The sequence below is a fragment of the Protobothrops mucrosquamatus genome, unplaced genomic scaffold (assembly GCF_001527695.2).
Source record: "Protobothrops mucrosquamatus isolate PMUCROS unplaced genomic scaffold, P.Mucros_1.0 scaffold503, whole genome shotgun sequence".
Lineage (NCBI taxonomy): Eukaryota > Metazoa > Chordata > Lepidosauria > Squamata > Viperidae > Protobothrops > Protobothrops mucrosquamatus.
This window is the reverse complement of record NW_015386819.1, coordinates 337,557-355,637: the sequence shown is the minus strand read 5'-3', so window position 1 is coordinate 355,637 and position 18,081 is coordinate 337,557. Positions and strand designations below refer to the sequence as shown.

General features: G+C 34.0%; 1 protein-coding gene across 1 annotated transcript in view; it reads right to left on the bottom strand.

Annotated features, from left to right (window-relative positions):
• Positions 1 to 528: 528 nt before the first annotated feature.
• Positions 529 to 18,081, bottom strand: part of BCKDHB (branched chain keto acid dehydrogenase E1 subunit beta) — a 46,046-nt gene continuing 28,493 nt past the window's right edge. Inside the window, exons 10-11 of the mRNA XM_015816810.1 lie at positions 3,902 to 4,049; positions 529 to 915 (exon numbers count right to left, since the gene is read on the bottom strand). Of these exons, the coding sequence (XP_015672296.1) occupies positions 3,909 to 4,049 (141 nt within the window). The 3' untranslated portion in view covers positions 529 to 915; positions 3,902 to 3,908. The remainder of the gene's footprint in view (positions 916 to 3,901; positions 4,050 to 18,081) is intronic.

The window sequence follows — 18,081 nt, the reverse complement described above, 5'->3', positions numbered from 1 at the left end:
TAGCCCCAATTCCTAAGAATGCTGCAAGTCCTAGTTTCATTAACCTCTAGAACAGGGTTTCTCAATCTTGGTAACTTTTAAGACACAAGGACTTCAACTCCCAGAATTCCCCAGCCAGCCCTGCTCTAGAATGTTCTCATTGTCTATCCCACTGTCTAAAATATGTCCATGCCCTTATGATAATTTCTTATTGTTCTTATTAATAAACATAGCCCTCTGATATTTACATCTTCCATCAAAAATGTCTTGGAGAATGCCACATTTCTTATAAAAGGGATCAGATTAGTCCAAATCAAGTATGTCTGGTTTTTTTATAACAAATTATTGAAATGATCACATAATTGAGATAGAGGACTAAATCCAGTCTCTCAAGCAAGCCAACTTCTCACGTAAAAGAATTTGTCTGATTCTCCTTATTAATGCACCTGTAACGTACTTGTCAATCTATACTAAAGGACCCTTCAAAGCTTCAAAGTGATTTTTAGAGAAATCCAGACAACCTGCACGAATACAATAACCGATTATGATATGTACAATCTACTGTATTTAGGATCAATACATACGTAACAAGTCTACTGTAAAAACCGTAATATACATTTGTAAATTAAGGCAAAAGGGTAGAGCACAGGTCTCTTGATTACAATTTATTAAGTTCAACCTGAGCCTTGATTTGCAATGATGAAACAAATTAGCAGTCTCATGTGCAAAATTGGGAAAGAATCAAAATAAATATTTTACAACAATCACATGGCCATATTAAACTCCACACCTGACAAAATTGTGCCTTGATAATTAGTTGGGTGAGTATCCAGAAAAGAATCTTGAATGGTTATTCCTGATAAAGGTAAAACAAAATAAGCCCAAGTTTAATGGCAACTATACTGCAGATAGTTGAATTTTCTTTCTTCCTTTCACCTGTAAAGGGACAGAAATAGAATATGTTATAGTTTTAAATATCATTTTAAGTGAACATTTTAAACTGTTTAGTTTGCTTTCTCAAGGATCTTTATTTAAAAATAAGTGCCATTAAATAGAACAATATGCAAAAGTTGTTGTATTTAATCATAATGTAAGCTTCGATAAATCTTTCAGTGAAGAAAACCTGACACAATGTCTATGTGGCAGAAAGTTAAATACGACAACTTCCTACAACTTTGAATACCTGTGTGCAAACCTGAATATCAGTGCACAATTGTTTACACATTTTAAGTAGTAACAGTGAATGGGGCAGAAGCAAAACTTTGGACATCTTTTCAGTTAATTCAGTGTTGTAATTTTTTTATTGCAAAGTAATAATTTTGTAAAGTAATAACCAATTTTTCTTATTTGGTTCTGAGATCAATTAACCATAATCAATAAGTATATAAACAACTTTGGAGAAACTGTCAAATGTGTGTATATTCTATGTGAAGTTTAACTTTGTACCATACAGAGGCTGTGTTAACCTCGGCTGAGTGAGGGATTTACTGAAATATATAATTTCACTGGGGATGCTTAAACCTTTGCCTACAGCTATACAGTAAATCTATACACACTTACAGGACTGGCTTGTATATTCTACATTTCATATTTACCACTGCCAAAATCCAAAAGCATGTTTATCTGTATACAGTGCTTTGTAAGGGACATCTAGATGGATTTCTAGATCTGATGATGAATATTCTGAGCTATGAATATTCTCTTCTCATCCTTTATAAGGATTTTTACACTGAAGATACATTGTTTTCTGACATGTTATTATAATAATTATAATTATAATAATAATAATAATTAAGAATATGTGGAGCAAATAAGAACATTATGTCCTCAAGCTTACAGCTACAAAGGTTCTGGTTTTTAGGGGTTCATTTTCCTGTAAAGTGACCAAGCAGACAATTGTAAGCTACATAGCAAATAATTTTTTTTAAAAAAAGCCTCCTTTGTATGTTTTGTGAAACTAAAGTACCGTATGTCATTCTGTGCCCTCGAGCTCCAAAGAAAACAAATAAAGCAAGATAGCAATATTTACTCCAGGAGCAGGTAAATATTACTCACATTAAAATTTAATCCCACTACTACTAGTTTTATAGCTTTTCACTCCTTGTCCAAGCTTTGAAAATGGCAAAGTAAATAAAAACGTTTAAATTGCAGTTATTGTTTATTACTTGACCTGGTGCTTCATAACAAGAGTACCATCGTAATTTTTTTTTGGGGGGGGGACTCTTTATTGAGTTCAAATAAGGGTCTGTAGTTCAACCTAAAGGGTCTGTAGTGCATGATTCTGATGACCCTTTCTTCATAATATTACAAAAGTTGGAAATAGAGTAAAGGAGAGGTAATGGTTAAGAACATAAGACAAATAATTAAGTGAAATTGAAGAGACTGAATAGAAAGGGGGGGAGAGAAAGTGAGACAGAGAGAGAAAGAATAGGATTGGTCTTTTGGGAACCCCAACCACTCTGCTCACAAGGCTGGGCCCAAGTGGATTCACCTTCTTCCTTAGAAGATGAGCTAGCTGATGAACTTGCCAGAAACCAAGGACACCCAGGTCATGTGGAGAAACTTCACAAAAAAACAGAAGTCACACCATTCTTAATTTTAATATGAAGCATATTACCCTGCTACAAAAGAAAGCAAAAGGAACCCCACAGGTGGCATGAAAAAAACCGGAAGAAAGCAAAGCTAAGGAATGGCTACTTTCAGGGAAAGGTACCTGAGAGAAGCCAAAACTTTGCTGAACCCATTAAATCAGGGCCTAGATATTTAAGACCTACTCACATGGGAGATTCTCCACTGAATCAATTTCTATGACAGCTTTATCTTGAAAATGCTGCACGGAGTGATTGATCCCCAGAATAAACCCAACAGTTACGACTAAGTCTACTGTGAAACGTGACTATTGTACTCAAGACTGTTTTGTTGGAGCTTTGCCTGTGCTACTGCCTGACCTCTTGCAACCAATATGAGGGATTAAATCCTGATTTATGATTTTATGAGCAAGAATAACTGTTGAGTGGTCTTTCTGATTTATGACTGCTGCTTGCTTTTTACTAGATTCCACTTAGGCTATGAAAGCCAGTCTAGGGATAAAGATAGTTTTTCTTTCTACAAAGTTTCTTATATACCACGCTCCACAACAGAGAGCACATTATTTTCAACAAGGAAATATGTAATTATATATTTTTATTAAAGAGAGGTAGGCAACCTGTGGTACTTCAGCCATTGCTGTAGTGACAGATTCCAGGAGTCTGCCATATGTTCAATGATGAGGGATGCTAAGACCTCTATCAGAGATATCTGGAAAACTGAAATTCACTTACTTTTCTTATAGATAAGGCACTTCCAGCTTTATTTATTCCTATATCTGATGTTAAACAACATAGCCTCTACTGATAAAACTGTGTATATTGCATTTCTAATGTGAGTTTAATAATACAAACAGCTCAGATCAAGGTTTCAGTTTGTAAATGAAAATGAAAAGTAAAAAACATTCCAAATACTTGATCCTTCCCCATCCAAAACACAGCCTGAAATGATGCTCTGGACCTTTCAGTCTTATTTCTACTCTTAAAATTCTCCTCCAATGCCCCAATCATCATCATCTTTTTGGTGACATGGAAACAGACTTTCCAGCCCTTTGGAGGAACAAGTTGCAGCCATCAATTATGGGGAAATTGCTCAATCTTATCCTAAGTGTTGATTGTAAATCTATGAATTGTGCTTACAATTTACTCTCTAAATTAACAATCAAAATCTTATCATTTTTCCTATACGTATTTCAGCCACATTAGTGAGACCTATTCCACAGAAAGCATGTTGTATTGCAAATCTAATCAGACGTTAGTTTTATTGTAATATTTATAGATTAGTATTTTATTCTAATATTTTAGGCTTAAATTACTTTGGGAAGTTTTTTTCTCACCTGAACATCAATAATTAATCATTTTCCGAACTGCATCATAGCACTTCCATTTGTCTGGGATATAGAATGGTTCAAAGATGTGAGGAAATGGGGTGTCGTAACCACATACTCTTGTAATAGGAGCTTCTAGATTCAAGAAACATTCCTCCTGTTAAAATAAAACAGTAAGAAAATGAGTGAAGTCTATAAGATCATTCTTCACATTTTAATACTTACTAAAATATACCGCATTGACATTCCTGAAATTCGAGATATAACCCTAGGAGAAAATTAAATCTTCATGAGAAATCCATTGAAGTGATCTAAAAAACAGAATATGTATGTGCAAAGCAATATATAGAGAGAGATGAGATCACCAGATATTGAAAACAAACAGAATGACAGTGGCTTATGTGTTTTCCAAGGACATATGAAAAAGATTCTACTAAAGACAAAATGCCGAACATCCGCTAGCAATTTTTTTTCCTAGAAATATAATTTCACATTCTTCATTTGATCTGTACTGTACTGATCTATATACAAATTTTATTTGGAAAACTCAAATAACCTGTTGCGAAACATATTTTAGGAATAGTTTACATTACTTATGTGACATATATACAATAAATCAAATAATATATGAGAAGCCAATTTGGAATCTGCACAGATTAGAGAACAGAACTTCAGGTAGTGGAAGCAAGGGAGTGAAAATGTACAAGTAATTTTCAATTACAGTATGCTCAATTTCATCTAAAAGGATGCACTAAAGATTAAAACTGATTATTCTACTAATTTGCTAATTCAAAATGAGTTTGAACAGAAGACGTTAAATCTTGTTCTAATTATGAACATGTCTCATTTTTCTACTACCCAAGTAAACAACTGCCTTGATTAAAATTCACAGGTGGAATGTCCAGGATCTCATGTCAAATTCCCTATGCATTTCTGTCTCTGACAGCTAAACTAATTTATAGAGGTTATTATTAAGATGGGAAACTGTCCTAATGTCCCTGGATGAAGGAAGGGGTATAAATTACATAAATTCATAACACTGTTTTCTTTTGTTTTTCCTTCAATAAACAGAAAACAAGCAAGAGTTTAAAATCTAAATGTTATTATTTAAACCTAACTCTTTTTTGAGCATCGTAAATGTACTATAAAATTCAATAATCCATTTTTTTCCTGGTTTATATAAGAAATACTCAAATTTAATTTCAATACTTTCATAATGTTATATGTCATTTTATTAGTTTAGAATCAATGTGAATTTCTGCAGAATCTTAACTAAACTGTAGTTATATTCATTTTATGGTGAGATACCTTATAGTTTATTCTTTTTTTATTTTTTTAATTATATTTTATTAATTTTCTAGTTTTATAATCATAAGTACTTAATAAACAACGTGTTGTCCTGGGCCCATTAGTAATTCAGTGGTACATATTAGCTTCTTCAATCTAGGCCCAATATTACACCATCCAATGCTTCTTCTCTTCTTCTGGTAGTACACATTTTCCCACATTAGGCAAATACAATTCTTATTGTTGTTAATACATATACAATTGAATATCAACATCTTTGTCAATTTTCCTAATAATATCAATAATGTCGGTTTAAAATAGCTTTTCTAACCAAAATATATCTTAATTGCATTTGCACTTAATATCCACTTGTTCAATTAATATCCTGTTTTTCCCATTTTTAAAAAAAAATTAATTTCCCATCAGTGTTCAAAATGTCTCTATTGCTTATAATTTCTCATAATAAGTTATATTTGCGTAACCAAAAGCTTCCCTTATTCAAACCCTCTTAGCATTTTCATATTTCCCTTCTCATACCAAAATATAATATTCTAGTTATAAATCCTATCTTTCTAGTTATAATAATACTTCTATTTCTAACAATTATCTATTCTCAGCCATGTTCAAACATCTGATTAATAGTATAATATCCCATCTAATGGGTCAAAACCTCTATTTTCTTCAGTCTTACTCTAGCTTTCTTCCTTTGCCAACTAACCTTCCAAGTCAATGCATTTGAATAATCAAGTAATTCTTGCTCTATTTTTGTGTATATTGTTTGGAATAAGAAAGACAATTTGATTAAAGTATTTTTGGAAGGACGCTCAGCCCATTGATATTCATTAAACAGCCTCCCTCCTTCTCCAACTTCCTACAATTCTCCTAACAGCTCTATCTTCCATTCAATCAGCTCTTCTTTCTTATCCTCAAGTGTGTTCTGAGATCTTGACAGGTAAGATATCTTTTCCATTTCCGATATTATTGCTGCATCTTCTAACTCTTTGTTTGTCTGAGTCTGTCTGTTAATTCCTTTCTTTAGGTCCTCCATCCTCTGATTTTCCTTCGATTTTCTGGGTTGCTAGTTCCTTCTTTGTAGTCATTTTCTGAGTTTGTAAATTTAGATTAAAGAATTGTTCTTTTATCTCCTTTGTGTTATTTTTAGTCTCATCATGAGCTAAAGCAATTGTCTCTTGTATTGGTTTTAACACAGAATTTCTTTCTGAAATTCATCAACATCTTCTTGTTGGTATGTCAAGCTGGGGGCTTTGGGGACAGGTGTTAGGGATGGTTTTTTTTACCATTTGAAGCTAAGTATGGAACATCCATTTTGTTTTTGTAATCTTTATAGTCCAATCTATTTAGGGATTTAAAAAGTTTCAGTCAATTGTCATTTGAACTCCTAATTATCCAGCCAGCCTATCAGTCCGTCCTTAAGTTTCCCCTCAGCAAATATAAGTAAAGTTCAAATTTTTCTGTCCAATAAAAAACACATCCTTTCTGTCCAGAGAGAGAAGAGCAATTAAAAATTGTTCATCAATCAAAGGTTTATATTCCAAAGTATTTCATCATTAGTCTCTGTCTCGGTGAATGCACATAAATATGTCTAATGCCTACATTTCAGGAGAGCATTTCATTTCTGAGATCAGATAAATATAGAATAATAACAAGACACACACATTTTGACTTATACTAATCATTTAAATCTCATGTCAAATCTTTATTCACACATGCTTTTGATGTATGAGCTGATTTGTCAGATGGGTACTATGTGTTTGTTTATGATGAAAGACTAATCATTAAAGTGACATACAAAAATGTAGTGAATGAAAGAATTTGAAGGGTTTTTTTAACTATTTGTTTTGCTGTTTGAAAGGGAAATGTATTTATAACATTTATATTGCTGCTCATCTTCTAACCAATTCTGGGCAGTTCCCAATCAAGAATTAAAACAACATATAAAATCATCTTAAAACTATAAAACTAAAAAGACATTAAAACATTAAAAACATAAAAAATATTTTATTTATTTATTAATTTTTGGTTTTAAATTCTGCCTTTCTTTCAGAAGCTTAATGCAACCAAGGGTTCCTGCCTCTCATTTTATCCCTCTAACACCATTCCGGGAAGTAGCTTGGGCTCCAAGAGACCCTCTGAGGCAAAGCTACTCGGGGAACATCTTAGCTCATAGATTTGAACTCGGTCTCTGTATATTAATTACAGTGCAATTTTTCAATTTCCTTTTTAGTTTTATTTAACCTTTTGTTAACTACTTATCCAATATTCATGAGAAAATAGTAAAAAAACATCATATTAGTAATATTACATTACATGTACAATGCTAAATTATATTTCAATAGAACAAATTAATTGTTCTAACTGTCAGGAAATTTCTCCTTAGTTCTAGGTTGCTTCTCTCTCTGATTAGTTTCCATCCATTGCTTCTTGTCCTGCCTTCAGGTGCTTTGGAGAATAGCTTGACTCCCTCTTCTTTGTAGCAACCCCTGAGATATTGGAACAGTGCTATCATGTTACCTCTAGTCCTTCTCTTCATTAAACTAGACATATCCAATTCCAGCAATCGTTCCTCATATTTTTTAGCCTCCAGTCCCTGGATCATCTTTGTTGCTCTTCTCTGTATTCTTTCTAGAGTCTCAACATCTTTTTTTCATTGTGGTGACCAAAACTGAATGCAGTATTCCAAGTGTGGCCTTACCAAGGCATTGTAAAGTGGTATTAACACTTCACGTGATCTTGATTCTATCCCTCTGTTATTGCAGCGTAGCACTGTATTGGCTTTTTTGGCAGCTGCAACACACTGCTGGCTCATATTTAAGTGATTGTCCACTAGGACTCCTAGATCCCTATCAGTAACTGTTGTTGAGCAAGGTACCCCCTATACTATACCTGTGCATTTGGTTTTTCTTGCCTAAATGTAGAACCTTACTTTTTTCACCATTGAATTTCATTTTGTTAGATACTGCCCAATGTTCAAATCTGTCAAGATTCTTCTATATCTTAAACCTATCTTCTGAAGTGCTGGCTATTCCTGCCATCTTGGTGTCGTCTTCAAATTTGATGAGTTTCCCATCTATCCCCTCATCCAAATCATTGATGAAGATGTTGAAGAACACTGTGGCCAGAACACAGCCCTGGGGCACCCCACACTACACACTTCCCTCCACACATCCTTCCCATTAAAAAGTTATGGCAAACTTCTAACTAAAAATTATGTAGATGTCTCAATGTAATCATGTTAAGACTGTGTTAAGACTCAGCTATTTACATTAACTGCAGATCAGTTAAATAGTCATCGCATAATTATTTCAGACTTTGTTTTCTTTAAGAAACTGCAAGTACAGAGGATTCAAAATAATCAGCAAGAACAGAGTTATCTGATCATACAGTCCTTACATACAGTACAACAGAATACTCAACCTTGGAAGGATCACTCAGCAGAAATGAGTCTGCAAATTAGTTTGATATTATAGGAAGATCACTTGACTCAAATAAGACAACCCTTGCATTCTATTTTATACCTACTGAAAAATGAAATTCTTTAAAATCAAAACTTTACACTTGGCATTAACACATCTATTTTAAAAACAGATTTAAGATTTCACCTTTCAGTTATTTTTTACCAATCAATAAAAGTATAATGTTAAACCCTATTAATTAGCTTCTGTTTAAATTTCTTTCTGTATACAGTCAATACATATGAAACACTGTTTTTTTGGCTCTGGAATTGTAATCTAAGAAACTCAGCATAAAACAAATAGATGATTGGAAATAAAAATGTTACTCAAAATTTTAAACATAGAAAAAAGCAAAAGCATAAAAAGCCTAAATCAGTGGTTCTCAACCTTTTTAATGCCGCGACCCCAACCGGTCGTAAGTCGAGGACTAAACCGGTCGTAAGTCGAGGACTACCCAACAGGTCGTAAGTCGAGGACTTTCCCTGCCCAGGAGCGCCGCGCATGCGTGGTTCCGCCCCCTGCGCCTGCCGAGGCATAGCTGGCAAGCGGCAGAGAAGGAGCAGGCCGACCACCAGCTGGCCCAGCCCAAGGAAGGTAAGGCACCCGCCAGAAAAGGGGAAAAAATGGTGGACAAAAAAAATGGCGGACAAAAAAAATGGCGGACAGCCTTGCTTGGCGACCCCCGTGAAATGGCCGATCGACCCCAAATGGGGTCCCGACCCACAGGTTGAGAACCACTGGCCTAAATTGTTATCTGCCTGACAGATTGCAATGCATACATGTATACAAGAACTTTCAGACAGCTGTTTCCAAAAATATTTGGCAATAAATTCTCCAGCATTTGTTCTGCTAGTGCCAAACATGAATAATACCAAAGATAGCATCTATTTTCCAATGATCCAGCGAGGAGAATCACAACAATTTTCAGATTCCACTCAAGCTTCTTCAAAAATGTCACAAGGCAACCTCAGACATGAGACCACTTCTCAAAGTCAATCCCCCACTTAGAACACACAACGCTAAATGAAATAATATTGTAAATGTGATCCCTTTGTATTGCGAGATTTCAAATAACTCTTCCTCAGCCTTATTCACAACACAGGTGCTGTGAAAAAAGTAGAAGGAAGGAATATTAGATATATTTCACCACTATGAGTTATTTATAAATTTAATAACGTTGGGATAAAACAAAACAAATTAAATGAAATAAATACTCCTCCAACCATTTCAGAGCATAGGGCTGGATTCAAACATGCCCGTTCATGAATGAAAAGATTTCCTTTGGAACAGCTTTTCAGGAAACACAGGGAAAAGGACAGATCAGTCTAAACTGCTTCTGCAAATTTCATTGGTTGGGTTTTTTTATAAATAGAAATTATGTGATGCCTGTGTCCAATACTTATAAGGAGAATGCCAAAGATTTTCATCCCATTGCACAATATGGGTTGAGAGTATGAAACATAAAACAATGAAGGCTTAAAGGCCAGAGTGAATTTACATGGGATGAGGGCCACAAATAGTCTAGTATGGTTCCAACAAAATCCTATGCTATTGGATATGCTATTTCTGCTTATCTGCTTTTCTCATATAACATCACTGTAACCACTGCAGGACAAATCAACCAGCTGAAAACTGTCTACATATTTTACAAACTAAACACAGACTTACAGTGAAATGTTAATAGAAGAGTACAGTTTATAGGCACACGGCGACAGGCTTGTCAATTTAAACTGCAGACAGTGGCATAAATATTTCACTTTTTTCCCCCAAATGCATTTTAAACCCAAGTGCACTTAAAAAGAAGGGTTATTTTTTATGTATAAAAGATTAACACACAGCATTCTAACATGCACATTTTAAAAATGAAACATGATACTAGCCTCTTTTTAATAATACACCATTCAGTGCTAGCCACCCAAGGGGCCTTCCAGGAATAAAATGCAGAAACTTGGGCTTGTAGATAGCTCCTTTGTGTGACAATACCGAACAGGAAAAGTTTGGGTTGCATGTGGATGAGCAGCCAAACTTTACATATTTAGGATTCATACATTTCAGCTTTCCAATAAAAGCCTGGAGCCTTCAAATTATTTTCTTTTTTTCAAGTTCACCATCTGAGTTGTCCTTAGACTATCACATATGCAAGCTGTTTCTTGTATTCTTTCTGGACTGCACTGACACTATATTTTAGCTTTCCCGATCTAATAAGTTATAACTCTTCCCACTTGAATTGAGGTGAACAATTAAAATAAAATGAAAACTTTAAGATGTTTTACTTTTCAAGTATACATTTACTGCTTTCAGTACTATTTTTAAATTCTTCATTGCAGAATGAAGAATTTAGTTTTGCTTATTTTTTTTTTCTTTAGCATAACCTACACTTATTTTTCTAGAAGAGATATTTTTAAATATGTGCAGTTTTATATATTTGTTAATTGTCTGAATTCTCTGGTAAAACTATTGCAATTTCTTAAGATGAGAAAAGTACAGATATTAAGATTAAATATGTATTTGTGTTTAAAGAGCACATGGAGGCAAATCTCTAATCTTTTATTCTCTCTATAGGTGAATATTCCATTTCATGTTGATAGATACAGATACATAATTATAGAATAGCAATTTGAACGGATAATATATTGACTCTTTCGTAAAACAGCAGACAGTTTCCGCTCAAATGTATGCATTTTAAAATGTAGAGTATCCTTTTGTTGTGCTAGTTTCCAGAAGCAGAAAGAATTAAAGAAAAAGTGATACTCCTTTAAGAATTATTTATATCTACAGTGTTTGTTACAAAGCATTTGATTTAAATACACTTAATACTTAGCACGTGTTATTTAAATGTGAAGAAGTTTTAAATTTTAATAAATATTTGATAGTCTTACTGTTTTAATTCGAAACTGTAATAATAGTTAACTGCACATAAAAAAAAAATCCTTCTTATATTCCAAATGTAAGGTAAATCTATCTTTAACAGTGAGATTATTTTTAAAAGAATGCAATGGGAGAATAAGAAAGGGGGGGAAAAAACATCTGTGCCTATACAGCTAGCTCTGAATTACAAAGTAGCCTTCCAGAACTAAGGATTCCCTTTTTATTAACATGTGGTGGAAAATAAAATCCTTCACTAAAATGTGTTTCCTACTACAGATTCAGACAAACCAAATAGGGTAAAAGGAATTCTGTCTGAAATACTGTAAAATACAAAATAATTTCTGAAATGCTCTGGGAACATCATTTCAGGCATGATACATTTAATTCATAATCAAATACACTGGAAATATCCCTTTAGGGCTTAAAGACCTGTCAACCTCTGGCTCCAATTGTAGCAGATAATGCAAAAATAAATGTTCTTAATCCCTTTCATGAAAACAAAATATCTGATTGTTGCAGATATTTTAGAACAAGGTTAGTGGTAGTTGGCACTGGGTAAGAACAAGTTAGGTACAAAAATAACAAATGGTTTGTTCAGCTAGCAATGATTAATAATACTATTCTAGTTGCATCTATAGAATCATCAAGCACTATTCTAGATGGTTTAAATTATGGTAATCAGTGAAACAGCATTGATATTAATGCAATGATCTTCAAAAGCATCTATAAATGTTAAAGCCTTACTTTACTGTTAAGTAAAGGCCTGGGACATACATATACTAAAAGTGTAAAATAAAGGAGAGAAAAAAACACTAAAAAATTTATTTAGAACATACTGAAGTATTAGCCTACATATGAACTTAAAACCATATTTATTTAGATTTAATTTATAGTGTCATTAATTAGTTTTCTCCACTTAGCTTCTTCCCCACTTCAGTGCTTTGATATTACTTGAAGCTGCCTGTACTATATAGCAACCAGTAATATCAGTAAGCTACATTGGCAAAAACAGACTTTAATAAAACTTACTCTTTTCAAATGCTTTCTTAAAATGTATAGAACTGATCAAATTTAAGATCTTGATTTTCAAAATGTTTACAAATCTCAACTATAAAAAATGTTTGAAAATCATAAGTACAAATTTGAACTAATATGAAAAAAGTTAGTTATTTCTCATAAAACTAATGCAAACATACAGCATAGCCAAGGGCAGTACAAGATAACTTAATATTAACCAAACAGGAACTGATAACAAAGAAAAAGTCTAGACTGTATTAAAAAAATGTGTTTAAAGAATACAACATGCTTCAGTGCGAAAGCAAATTTAATTCAATAGCTATTAATGTTTTCAAAGTCAAAATGTACACTCTCTCTTGAACTAAAATAAATCTTTAACTGTTGAATTTAAATTATCTGGCAAAGCCATCAGTCCCAAAGAGTGTGTGTGTGTGTGTGTGTGTGTGTGTGTGTGTGTGTGTGTGTGTGTGTGTGTGTGTGTGTGTGTGTGTGTAATATTTAGAGCATGGCTTCATAAAGATGCTTTGCACATATGTCTTAATGCATCACATAAACTACTATGTTGATGGAGAAGAAGGATTTAATTTCTATAAAGCTTCTGCAAAGTTCTCCATGACAAAGGTAGAATTTGTATCTACTATTTGTTAGGATGGGACCATTTCAATACATTTCAAATTCTTACTAAATCTGTGATTAAGAGTTCAAACAATGTATATAAGTCAGAGCAATTATTAAAAAAAGGTACTACTTCCATATAAATAAATATGCATATTATTACTGATAATTATTATTATCAGCACATTTGCCTTACTAAGCATTAGGCTACTGATGCAAAATTGTTATATTTGTAGTGATATATAACCTTGATCATACTTTTAATGTTTTTAATGGTTTTAATAATTCAGTTCCTAGGATGTTCTAAAATATTGTATGTTTCAAAAATTATTTCCTGTCAACACCCTCATTACAGGCTTATTCAGTTCAAGGATTGTTGGATTTTTGCAAGTTTTATGCAAAACTTTTCTAGCTGTGAACAGTTAATGTCAGCTTGTCAGGAATCACAGGTGTACAGTATCAGTTCAAAAGTGTATCACCAATGACTGCTCAAAATAGGCAATTTTGTTGTTGCTGCTGCTATACAAGAAATGATCAAAGCACTGTTTTGATGTCTATAAAATTATTCAGAAAACCATGAAAGAAGATTAACAATTTGTTCTATATTTTTATATTTTACTTTCTAGGAAATTTTATGGTAAAACATAATTCTTAATCAGATTAAAATGTTACTGTTCACTAAATGATCTAAGGAAATAAGCATTATTCAGACAAACACCCACCTGATGAAGTGTAGAACTTGGAAAACTTGCCATTTATTCTGAACTGATGTATCTCAAAACTATTTTACCTATATATCTAAAAATGAAATGAGTGAGACACTGATTTCTATCTAGTAATACAGAACCTACACCAACAGCTTCAAATTACTGTTTCAGTTATTTGTAACATTGCAGGAACTTAAATAATTCAGCAAGCTGCTGAAAATAAGATATAACAATTTAAACTTACACATTTCCACAAAGTTTATAATACTAGTCTGTAACAACTGAGCAGCTATATAAAATCATATATAAAAAACAGTATAGACTAACTCCTATGAACATTCTTCTTCACACTATAAGCCTATATATTTCAAGCCACTTGAAGATCTTAAATCTATTAGGATTACAGCTCTAAGAGATTAATTGAAGTAAAAGATCATTACTCACATTTTACTCATTCCTTTTCTTGGCCTAAAAGCAATGTATCTTCTCCATGAACTAAACATTACTGAACCTTTCCATACTCAGATATGCTTTTGGGTTTTTTGAAAGCTCTCTTTAAAAAAAGAAAAGTATTCTTTTTTTCAAAAAAATCAACTACTCTTATATAATGAGTATGTATTTAATTTTTTGTCATTTAGCAAATAGTAACATTAATATGAATATTAACAAACATTCCCAAACTTTTATTCTTTTATTCTTGCTGAAATAAATTTAGTAGTTTCCTTCTTTTACTCACCAAGTCTATATTTTGGTATGTATGTTACATGTGCATAGATTAAATGGCGTTCCAAGTTATCAAAGATTAGAGAACCCAAGAACATGTTCCCAATAGCAAACTTTTCCCAGGGATAAACCTGCTCTGAAATTCCCTATAAACAAGAGCTTTGTTATCAAACAATACAGCTAACTTTTTACATGGAATAAAATGATAGGGTTAACTTTCCAAACTGATAATGCAATAATGTTCAAATTAGAGGTGATAAAAATAGTAAATAAAGTCATACCTACAACTAGTCTGAAATCAACAAAAATGACTTTTAAAAAATGAAATTCAAGCTGACACATCAGGGCAGAGGTCACCTTGAATTTAAATTATCAATAGGTTCTTGCATTTATTCGCAGTGTCATTATTATTAATTGAATTGTATCTTTCAACAATTATCTTCCACTGCAGGCAGTAAGTTCTTTCCAATTCCCTTTTAGAATGAAGCTGTGGAAGGAATACTAAAAGATAATTAGAGAGATGGCTGAAGCTATTTAAGGGAGTGGAAATTTCCTACAAGTTTGAATACACTCGTATATATCATTTTATTTGAGAGATTTAGGGATAAACAGTTTATCTGAAATCAGGTGGCCTGCCCTCTCTGGCATGCAATTACCTCTAAATAGTGAGGGGAAAAATGCTGAAAAATTGAAAGGCTATACAGGTTTAAAAGAATGTAGACCAGTGGTCTGCATAAAATAAGGAAAATCCATAAGGAAAAAAGAGGTAAAAATTGTGCTCACTAACAGCCATATGTTTATTTTATTGAATCCCATTTTAAGACTGCCCAACTCCTTGGGCAACTTACAAATCATGTTACTTTTCAAGCTAATTAAAAGAAGCTTTAAAAGCAGTTTTTATATTATCAAAACTTAAAACATATAAGCTAAGAAAATTATAGCACAACACAAATACCATCAACTAGCAAACCATGCTTTCACATTTTGATACATTAAGCATGTATACATTTTTCAAACTGAACATCGTATTCCCAGTTCCCTTTTGGAAGAACTGAAAGCATGACTGAAAAACTGGTTGAGCTAATCATGAGAGTTTTTCCCTCAGGTACAAAGAATCCATAACTGGAAATTAGAAGAATTTATTATTTCTAAAACACTATAGCATTGCATGTGATAGCCTTACATTTTGTACTAAATCAATTTCTTCTGCTAAAAATGGGTAAAAGGCATTTTCTTTGTAAAATAATTTATGATAATCTCTCAAATATAAATATCCTCATTCAATGCCGAAAATATAGTCAATCACATAGTGGTCTAATTTTCCTAGAAACTATCAGGCATATAGGACATGTTAATTTCATGTTTCTTTCCTAAATACCATATACGTATTTAACCACATCCACTGACAGAATGAGTAGATGGCTAAGTAATCACATCAAGTATTCAGAAGGTAGTCCTCAATGGAACTACATCTACATGGAGGGAAGCATGCAGTGCCGTGCCTCTAGGTTTGGTCTCTTCAACGTCTTCATAAATGATCTACATGAAACAAAAGGGGAACTCATCATATTTGCAGATAATGCTAAGCTGAAGGGAATAGCCAACACTTTAGAAGACAGGCTCAAGATTCAGAAGGAACTCAATAGACTTGAATACTGGGACCTATCCAACAAGATATACTTCAATGGTGAGAAAAGTAAGGTTCTGAACAATGTACAGGTATAGAAGAATAGGTGGCACCTGGCTCAATAATAGTAACTATGAGAGGGCTCTACATGTCCTGGTGGACTACCACTTAAGTATGAGCCAGTAGTGTGCTGCAGCTACCAATCCAGTCCTGGGCTGTATCAACAGAAAGATAGTGCCAAGACAACAAGAAGTGATAGCACCATTTTACACCATGCTTGGTGAGACCACATAACATACTTTGTAAAATGATCAGTTGCCAAGCAGTAGATCTACTAACAATTCTCTTCCCAATTAATCTAAACTAGTCAATCTAAACTAATCAAGGAGAGAACTAACCTAGAACTAAGGAGAAATTTCCTGACAGTTAGAATAATTAATCGGTAGAATGACTTGCCTCCAGAAGTTGTGGGTATTCCAACACTGGAGGTTTTTAAGGATAGGGTTTTCTGCTTGAGCATGAGGTTGGACTAGAAGACCTCCAAGGTCCCTTTCAATTCCATTATTCTGTTCTTTTGTTAATTAGGAATTGGTTACCCAAACAAGGCAAAAGGCTAAAAGCCCAATACAATAAGGAAAAGTAAGAGTGCTTTTTCTACACTACCACTGCAATGTAGGCTCAAAGCTGAGCTCACACCCATCCTTGATCAGATTAACTTCCAAGTCTTTCTCTGCTTGTCTGACTGGTTTTCCAAAAACTTAGATGACAATTTGGGAAAAGAGTCTTATCATTGCCTACAAGTTTAGCCCATAAGCCTACTAGTCACTACCGCTTGGAAAATCTCTGGCTCACGGGTTCGACGTTGGGGTTTGGGTGAATACGTAGCAGCTCACGGCCCACCCACACCGGGTAACCCACCCACACCGGGTAACCCACCCGCACCGGGTAACCCACCCGTACCGACGTCACCATTACCGTCTGACCCACTCTGATTTTTCAAGTTAGTTAGTTAAAGTTTTTTGCAAGATCTTTTTTTCCCTGTGAGAAGTTGAAATTGACTGATTGAACCTTTTTTTTTTTTGCACACGGTGGCGGAGGCCTAAAGCGAAAAGATTTTATAAAACCCAGCTGAAGGTCTAGGACTGGGGCAATGGCGTACGTGCCCACAGAGAGGGCTCTGAGTGCCGCCTCTGGCACCCGTGCCATAGGTTCGCCACCACTGGCCTAGATTCTGATATGCACGTAATAAACGTCACTTATTATTACTGAGCACCCTAATGCAGGCTGCTTATCTATAATGAAACATGAAGATTTGGAAACTAGTGCATCTCAAATTTCATCCTTCAAACTCTGTGTCATTCAAACTGTACAATTAATAATCAATATGTCAGTCCTATCTGCATTCAGCTGCTTCAGGCTTTAATTTTCTCCACATAAAAGGAGAACTCCACATAAAAGGAAATCAAGAACTGTAATTGACATCAGGCACCTGCATATAAATGCTGTGTAAACACATAGGTATTTATCACATTCTTTATGATTGTGTAAACCTAATATTTCTTGCTTTACTGCACAAGCATACAAGATGCATGCATGTATGCATCATATTTGGACCCAAGAGCTAACTTTTTTTTACAGCATCGAAATTTCAGTCTTTGTTACAGGTTATAGAACAGTGATGGCGAACCTTTTAGAGACCGAGTGCCCAAACTGCAACCCAAAATCCACTTATGCATCATTGGGTGCCGGGTGGGTGTGGCCCACTGGGTGGGCGTGGCCCATTGGGTGGGCATGGCCCATTGGGTGGGCATGGCCCATTGGGTGGGTGTGGCTGCGGTGGTAATGGCAGACTGGGCAGGACTAAAAAGTTCA